Source organism: Humulus lupulus, chromosome X (genome assembly GCF_963169125.1).
Source record: "Humulus lupulus chromosome X, drHumLupu1.1, whole genome shotgun sequence".
In the NCBI taxonomy this organism is placed as follows: domain Eukaryota; kingdom Viridiplantae; phylum Streptophyta; class Magnoliopsida; order Rosales; family Cannabaceae; genus Humulus; species Humulus lupulus.
The window spans coordinates 190,046,525-190,055,706 of NC_084802.1; the positions used below are offsets into that span (position 1 = coordinate 190,046,525).

The window sequence follows — 9,182 nt, forward strand, 5'->3', positions numbered from 1 at the left end:
TCAAAGAGAGAGAGAGAAGGGTATGAAGGTGCTCTTATAAGACAAACACATGGAATATGGAATATATAGCCAAAGCATTTGACAACATTGCAAGTGAGCCATAGAGAGACATGTTGACCGCATATTGCCCTACTGCAAGCTTAGGATTCAATAATCCAACAAGAGGGAGAGAAGAATTTATTAGCCCTAATAAACTAATATAAGAAAAATACAAAGTTTCTCATTTCCCGGAGAATCTAGAGCGCATCAGGCGCTGACCGGGGCTTCGAAATCTATTAACAAATGATTATCATTTTCTAGTCATCTTGTTGTTTCTGTAATCAGCATTATTAAAATATAATAATTAAGCAAGGGAACCATGGGGGTTTGAGCTTAGTTAATTCTGCAGCTAATACAACAAAATAAAAAATATATATATATTTATGTATATTCATAGTAGAAGTAGCTGGGTTAAGAAAATAAGAATATGTAATGATAATATTAAAATATAAGAATAGAACAAATGAATTAGAGAAATGAGGCTATTATATATACATATAAGCCTAGCCTAGACAAGGTCACGTCCATATGTCACGTGAGCGGAACCCATGTTGACGCCGAAGAATATGGTCTTCCTTCGTGGGTTTCCACGCGCGGGTGGGGCTCGACAGGTGGGTATATCGTTTAGACTTTGGGAATATTTGGACACGGAGAGGGAATATTGGGGACGACCGGAGCCCCTCCACATTAGACAAATGCTACCCGTTCAAATTTCACCCACCCTCACTCCCAACCCTACTACTACTCTTTACGCGCCTTTTTTTTATTCTTCCTCACGCGCTCCCGGCCTCCCTCTTCTAATTAATTTCATTATTATTAATTAATTAGTTGAGGCACTAACTAACCAATACATAGTACTAAGTTTTAAGTTGTGTTACTATCCACAATTAAGTGACACACAGTACGTATAGTTTATTACAATCGTATATAATTGATAATAAAGAATTTCAATACAAATTAAGTTGTTGAAAATTTCACAATTGCTCAATTAAAAGCCACTGGTGGGTATTGATTATTATTGATCGGGTATTGAAGAGTGGAGAATATATCTTTCTATATATGTATATATATATATATATGCATGTGCAACGACGACCCTTCTATACTACTGACACTTTCTCAAAGTATTACACTACTAATTGATTTTCTCTTCTTATTTTTCATGACACCAATCTTATATCAGAAAAACTTTATATTATTATTTTGGCTAAGAATGAAGAAAACATATCTGCTTGGGCATCGCACGTGTACAGCTCGAATATAATTGGCAATTTGGCTAGTCAGGTTGTGCAAGTACTTACACCAAGTTATATCATCGTGTGATCAAATAAGATGAGAGAGAGCGCCTTTGACTAGAGATGATAGTATTTATATTTTAAATAAGTGTAATTCTTTTTTTTTTAATCAAATCTTTTTTGAACAAAATGATTAATTTTGGGCAGGATTTCATATCAGAGTTTGAACGTGAAATTAACAGCGCGAGGAATTTAAAAGTATTAGATATTACCGTTGAGAAATGCAACGTTGTCAGTGATTTAATTATAAGTAAGTTTTAGGGTTATATGGTTGAAAGTTATATATAGTATATAAATGTCATTATAATTCAGAACAATTTACAGTGTAGCATAGACAAAAATAAAATAAAATAAAATAAAATGTTAGTGGTATTATTCACAATTGACTAAATGTTTGGAATTTTTTTTTAAAGAAAAAAAAAAGTAATTGAGTTGCGTACTTCAAAATATAATATATATATATATATAAAAAAATGATATTTCGTGTATGAAAGTTATTGAGTTTGAAAATAGTGTATAAAAATTAGATTAATGGTTTAATTTTGGTAATGGAAACTGATGTGTGCCACGTCTGCGAGAAAGAGACCAATAGGGGGGGGGGGGGGGGGGGGGGATTAAACAGGGATATTTTGGCCTGCCACTCAATCCTCATTCATGAAATAAAATGGGAATATTCTTAATTCATTTCAGAGTAGCCAGCTAGTAGAGCTTAAATGTTATTTCAGAATAAAATCTAATACAAAGAAAAAAGAAAAATACATTGGATAAATTTAAATAGGTCCCGATCCATCAACGTAGGGAAAGGGAAAGAAATTAAAGAAAGAGACTCAATCCCCATTCCGATATTCCATTGAACAGTGCCCTTTTTGTTTTCTCGAACTCCAACCATTCCCTTCACCTTCAGAAACCTCCATTATACCCCATTCATTCACACACACACTCTCTTTCTCTCTCTCTCTCCTAATATTCTCTGCCCGAAAGATAAGGGAAAACCATATTCTTTCTTCTCTCTCTCTCTCTTTGCCCCCTCTTTCTTCTTTCTTTTATTTTCCTCTCTGTTTCTCTCCGTGGAAAAGGGTCCTGGTCTCTCTCTGATTTCTCATAAATACAGTTTACCCTTTCCACTTACTTTTCCCTTCAAATCTTTCTCTCAAAAGAAAGAGAAACAAGTCTGTTACTTTCTCTTTTTCCAGCAAAACTCTCTGACTAGTGGTTTCTGCTACACTATACCCTAGAGCTCATCCCTCATTTAATGTTCTTATTATATATATATATATATATATTAGTTTCCATCAGCCCTACTAAAAAGCCTAGTTCCGGTCCACGTCTCTTTTCTCTCTTCCTCAACACCAATGCAAATAAATCATAAGCCACTCATGATTTAATCAGACTACTTCAAAATATCATTACTTTTCAACTTTCAACCTTTTCTTTTTCTCTTTATCCTTCTTCTTTTTTGGGTATCTTCTTTTATATATTTTAAGACTTCACAAAAGTTTTTCTTCCTAGATCCGAATATTCAATAGCAATAATGTTCCCAAACCAGTCCACTAAAATGAGAAGTAGTTCATCATCTTTGCCAGACCTCTCGTTGCAGATTAGCCCACCATCGATCCCAGTTCCAGATTGTCTCACTGAAGCTAATAATAACGAAGTAGTACTACTCTTAAGCGATAGGAGCTCAACCACCACCGATTCAGGTAGCAGTACTACCGGAAGTGATTTAAGCCATGAAAATGGTTTGTACAACAATAACCCATTACAGAAAACTACTAATTGTTATAGCAGCCTTGGTGGTGGTTCGAATCATCACGAACCTACCTTGAGTTTAGGTTTTGAAACGAAAGATAATCATCTTCCGCCACCAGTACTACTTCATCATCAACATCACCATCATCTACCTAGAAGCTTTAACAGTAATAGCAATAATATTAATATTAATAATCATCACCATTTCCATAGTCACCACCAACCTCAAATTTATGGGCGCGAGTTCAAGAGAAATCCGAGATCGATTAGTGGTGTCAAGAGAAGTGTAAGAGCTCCTAGAATGAGATGGACCACAACCCTTCATGCTCATTTTGTTCACGCAGTCCAGCTTCTTGGCGGCCATGAAAGTAAATATATCAGCAATTAATGTTCCATTAATCATGTTTTTTTCTTTATTAATCCTATATTTTCGCCTGATGGGATGCCATTAATTAAACTGTTTTCTTCCTGATCTTGTTACAGGAGCAACGCCGAAATCTGTATTAGAGTTGATGAATGTTAAGGATCTAACCCTAGCTCACGTGAAGAGTCATTTACAGGTGGGGTTAACAAGTCCAGTAGTTAATCCTTTAGGCTTAACTCATCTCAACTATTCTTTTCTTTTTGATTTTATTTGTATATTGTTTTCAAATTAGGAGGAAAATGCTAGTTTTTTGTATTTTTCTTATTATCAGTTCCCCTGATCTTTTTTTTTATATATGTATAAATATATTGTAAATGATATATTCGTTAATTTGTGATGGTGGTGGAGAACAAGAAGTAAGGACAAAATGGCATCTAGAGTGTAATATTTACAATGCGAACCTTTTTATTTTTCATTTTTAATTTAATTTAATAAGAAAAATTTCTTCTGTTTTTTCTTCTTGGGTATTCATGCAGATGTATAGAACAGTGAAGAGCACTGACAAAGCAGCAGGTAATTGGATTTTCTTTCCGAAGCACCCTCGTTTTCACTTCTCTTTAGTGTTCCCATTATATATTTTTATACATATATATATCAGTATATTTATCTCAACGAATAAAAAGAAAAAAATGATTGAGATTGGACTTAAGTGATAAGTCCATGTGAATTATTTGATGAGTGTCTGATAAAGAAAGTGTGGACAATTTACAACTCTAGCTAATATCTCTGATGAATATATATTATTGCAGGGCAAGAGCAGACAGATTTGGGTTTAAACCAAAGGACAGGGATTAATATTGTTAATGACGACCATGTAGATGGAGTATTATCTTCCGAGATATTAGCTCAACCCCACTCCGGACTACCAAGTTCCCACGTGTAAGTGCCTTTCTCAAGCTCAAATCTTATATATAAATAATTAATATATAATATATATATAAATATAAATTTATATAACACAACGTTGATGAACTGAACTTTATTTGCCCAGGTGGAAGTATTAAATTATAGACATACATGCACTTTTATAGTAAAACTTTTAAGTACAGACGTGATATCTGTATAGATATATATATATTTAATCTTGTTTTGTTTTGTCCAACATGGTTTTTATACATATCTATTGGTTATAGTGGAAAAGTTAGTCGTATTTATTACCGGAAGTTTCAATTGATTACTACATTGAATTAGATGAACAAGTCATCTATAGGGTTCGCTGTGTTCAGAATAATATAAATATTTATATAATATAGAGATATATTTTTTACGTGTGTTTTTTCTACCGAGTACCACACCTCACTCACATCGATCGGCCTTTCGATTGTAATAAGTATCTTGACCCAAAAAGAGTCAGAGAAAAGAAGAAAAAAAAAAAAGTCAAGGGAACGTTATTAAATTGTACAAATTTCAATGCTGTGGTAATTTGACAGGCAAAATTAAGTATATTTTATTTTAGCTACAAAAAACTAGGAATTAGTCCATTCCAAATGCCGAATGGAATAAGGGCATGAGCCCATTCCCTGCCGATCAAGAAATTAATGTTTTGGTTTTTATCTGGGTTTTGTTGACTTTGTTGGTATGTGCATGCCTACTAACATTACGATGATACTGTAAACTTTAATTTGGATTCAATACTTTTGGTTTACATTTTAATATTTGTGTAAGAGGGGCAAGAAAATGCACAACAAATTTTATTAACATCATTTTTAACAATAATGTTATACCCAACATATATATACAAATTTAAAGATGCTATTTATGCTGATCAGTGCTGGTGTAAAAGATTCATTTATGGTGAACTATGTATACCTGATTATTTTCTTTTGAATATGTTTATTTAATTTTTTCAATACTATTTTTTTAATATATAATAATAATAAATATATGTTAATTATGATACCATACAGTGCACGCAAATAATTACACATATATATGTAATCTTTATCTTATTATATTTATGCGTTAACGTACATTTATTAAATTAGAATGATCTCTAATTAGAATAATTATTATTCTAAGCAGAGGTCCATGGTCATCATTACCGGTCGAAAGTCCCAACGAAAGAAGCCATTCAAGTCATGAAAATGGTTCGACAGTTCCTCATGATTTCGGAGAAAATGGTGCCAAGGTATATGTACGAACATATACTTTTATATTATAGCTATTACAGAAAAAAGAACCCTCTTACTGAAAATTGATGAATATATGAGTCAAATAATAATTTAAATATATTGATATGGTTGATTGCAATGAATTTATAATTTTTAGGTGGAAAAAAAGAGGTCAGATAGCTTGGAGGAGAGGGTGGAGTGTAGCTCGTTGTCATCTTCGAATATGTGTCTTAACCTAGAGTTCACCCTTGGAAGGCCAAGCTGGCAGAAGGACTATGCTCATCATGACTCATCCAACGAACTAACCCTTCTCAAATGTTGAACAATTGTATTACTACAATATAACTACATAACGTTTTCTCACTCTGTCGGTGGATGCAAAAATATCAAATGCACACGCATTTGTTCTATCTATTTCCCCCGGAATTTTGTCTTTGTTTAATTTGTCATACAAATTAAAATTAATTATGAGGATGAGAAATCTGGTATTAATTTATATAGTTCTACAACTCAATCAATGCTCTTTTTTTTTTGGGCAGATATATAAGAAAAAGTATAAAGGCTTGCTTAATTAATAAGAATTTTCGCTGCGCTCTAACATAACATGTAGTCTAGAGTAGCAATAAATACCAAACAATAGTATTTTGAATTGTTATACAAACAAAATAAACGAATGCATGAAAAAGCTACACAAAGTCCTTTGATTAAATTTGAAAGAGTTCGCTCATTAATAGTATTGTTGTAAATTTGTTAAGCTATTTTAAACAACTATACTATTTTCTTAATTAGCATCAATTCAGTAATAATAATAATAATAAAAAAAAGACTGGTTAATGAGATCGCGACTGTGTTAATTAGGATAAAGAAAGGCAATACCTTTTTATATAATCTTTTGACTTGTTGCCGACAGAACATTCCCGAGAATTTTTTAAATCAAAATGTCCTCCCTCTGCCTTATCTTGCCCTCTATCAAATTATAGATAGATATAACTTATTTATTAAATATTGGTTTAAGGTTAATTATATATATATATACATATAACACTGTGCCTTGTGTACTATATTGTTTTATGTCATCATGGAAGGACAAAAAAATTATGTATTTGACTTATTTTAGGTACGAAAGGTCGTTCAATAATTTAACAACAACAACAGCAAAACAAAAGAAAATAATGACAAGGCCGGCAAGAATAAAAATCGTGAGCGTTCGGATTTTAATTTTGTTGTTGGAATTTTTCTTTTTTTGAATTGACACTTGTTTATTTTTCTTGAATTGATTTTACGAAGATGCAACGTGTTTTTTTTTGTTGTCTTTGATAAAACACATGATGGCACGATTTGTAAATAGATGAATAATCAAATAATGAAGAAGAGAAAGAAGCCAAAATGGGATGGGTTTTCTGTTCTTGTAAACTTTGCATCATTGGGTATGGGGCCTAATGTGTTTGTTCCCTTCCAATCTCGGGCCTACGTGCGATCTACAAAGATGGCCTGTTACGTACTAACAGTAACAACTAAATTTTTTTTCTTTCTATTTTCTATTTTTTTTTAAAAAAAAGAAATTTCTGTATAAACTTCTAAATTATATAAAAAATATGATATATAAAAACTAATAATTATAGAATTAATAAGTGATATTTTAAAAAAAAAATCACATTCTTAAAGTTAAAAAATTACAAAATATAACTACATAAAAATTAACAATTAATAATAATAAAAATAAGAAAAATACTAGTTTGACTTATGTGTTTTTTCTGAATACGCGACTGGTCCCTATGTTTTGTTAAATGACAATTCAGACCATGTGTTTTATAAAATGGATCAAAATAGTACCCTGATCTGATTTTGGTCACAATATTTTTAAATATAATATTTCATTCTCAGTTACTCGACCACTTTCTCTGCTACTGTGAACTCATTTAATCTCCAATGATCCAATAATTGATCTTGTAATTGAAAATATTTTAACAAAAATCGGGTCTAAGGTACTATTTTGTAAAACACATGGTTCGAAGTGTCATTTAACAAAATATAGGGAACGATTGCATATTAGAACAAAACATATTAGCATGATTTCAACACCTTGTATTGGAAATTGTTTGTTATTGCAAAATAGCTGATAACGCTTTTTATTGTTGCCTTATCTTTGTAGATCTAGCCAATTTCGATTTCGAGATGGTGGGGATTTGTGATTACAAGTGAATCTATAGAGTCAAGCGACTGGTCCTTATTCTTGTTGTTCTCTAGTTGTTCCAACATTTCTCCAGTGACTAACTTTGCATAGTCAATGAAGTCAAATATTTCATTGATTTATTCTGTGATTTCACATTCTTGTTGCTCTATTGTTGATTCTGCTGTTCGTGGTCCATTCTCAATCATCGTCAATTTTGCCGTTATTGTTGGCTCTTTATATGCGTAGAATGGAATTGAATTTGATGTTGTTGACATATTGTCTACTGTGTTCACACATAATGATATCTTGTGAAGTTAGACTCATTCATCTTCAATTGCAAGTAGAATAGGAGACTTGCATCATCCACTATTTTGAGGGGTGGGTAGTCTTCCTTCACTTGATATTGTAGTTGCATGTGTGTTGTTGTAGGGTTGCAACGTAATTGCAGCAACAATGTATGCACAAGTTCTTCATATTTGCAATTTCTTGGTATCAATTCCCCACTTGGTTCAAAATCAATGTAATTCTTCTTTCATCATCCCATTTTCTGTTGCTCTGAATCAGGATTGGTAGTGATTCCATTCGCTGAACTGTTTAATAGCAGAGTTACTATATGCGACAACCTGCAAACAACGTAAGAGCAAAAAATAATAAATAAAGTTTAAATTCATCATTCAATCCGATAGAAAAAATATCAAATTTATTATTTCAACATAATTGGATGAATACTGAAAAAACTTGAGATAACTAAAATCAATAAATTGTTTCGAGGAGAAAAACCTCGTGCTGAATATTTACAAACAAATAAACGAGAAGTGCAGATACAAGGAAAAAACTCTCTAGGCTCCCCCAGGCCGCTCTGAGGACGTCACCTCCTCAGTCTCCTGCTCGCCCACAGCAGAAGTCTCCCCGGTCTCGGTCGGCGCTCGCAGCTCCTATTGTAGTCGGGCCTTGAACTTCTCAAGGTAGTGCCCCCATGCGTCGAAGGCCATGAAGGAGAAATTGCCATCCTGATTGAAAGCCCAGCAATGGTACAACATACTCTCCATGGAGGAGCTCGATGCTTTCTTCTCCTCCAGAATGGCCGCCTCAACCTTCAGCAGTCTGGCCTTGGCCCCTTCGAACTCGGCCTGAAGGGCTGCCGAGGCAGCCTTCGCCTCCTGCTCGCCTTCCTAGGCAATGGTTAGGGCAGCCTTCGCTGCCTATTCACTCCCATGGGCCTCCGCCAATGCAGCCTTGGCGTTCTGCTCGTTCTGTTGAGAGGCGGCGAGAGCAGCTTGAGCCGCAGTCAGATCGGCCTTGATTTCCTCGTTCCTAGCCCTGGCCCGAGAGATGCTGCAATGTTGAGCCAAGACCGCCTCCAAAAAACAAAGAAACAGTTAGACACATAC

At 33.6% G+C, this 9,182-nt stretch overlaps 1 protein-coding gene across 2 annotated transcripts; it reads left to right on the forward strand.

The window, feature by feature from the left end:
* The first annotated feature begins 2,102 nt into the window (after nt 1-2,102).
* LOC133804030 (probable transcription factor KAN4) lies at nt 2,103-6,118 on the forward strand. 2 transcript variants are annotated; one of them, XM_062242175.1, is made up of 6 exons: nt 2,103-3,451; nt 3,567-3,643; nt 3,984-4,020; nt 4,257-4,386; nt 5,530-5,641; nt 5,776-6,118. In XM_062242175.1, the coding sequence occupies exons 1-6, from the start codon at nt 2,866-2,868 to the stop codon at nt 5,938-5,940; spliced, it is 1,107 nt and encodes a 368-aa protein (XP_062098159.1). In that variant the 5' UTR covers nt 2,103-2,865; the 3' UTR covers nt 5,941-6,118. The 2 variants fall into 2 exon arrangements, with proteins under 2 accessions (XP_062098159.1, XP_062098160.1); XM_062242176.1 differs by having other exon boundaries at nt 2,112-3,451; nt 5,530-5,635.
* The last annotated feature ends 3,064 nt before the right edge of the window (nt 6,119-9,182 follow it).

Coding starts and splice junctions, on each gene's coding strand:
- LOC133804030 (XM_062242175.1), top strand. CDS start 2,866: ATGTTCCCAAACCAGTCCACTAAAATGAGAAGTAGTTCATCATCTTTG. Junction 4,021..4,256: donor GAGCACTGACAAAGCAGCAG/GTAATTGGATTT, acceptor ATATTATTGCAG/GGCAAGAGCAGACAGATTTG. Junction 5,642..5,775: donor AAAATGGTGCCAAGGTATAT/GTACGAACATAT, acceptor TATAATTTTTAG/GTGGAAAAAAAGAGGTCAGA.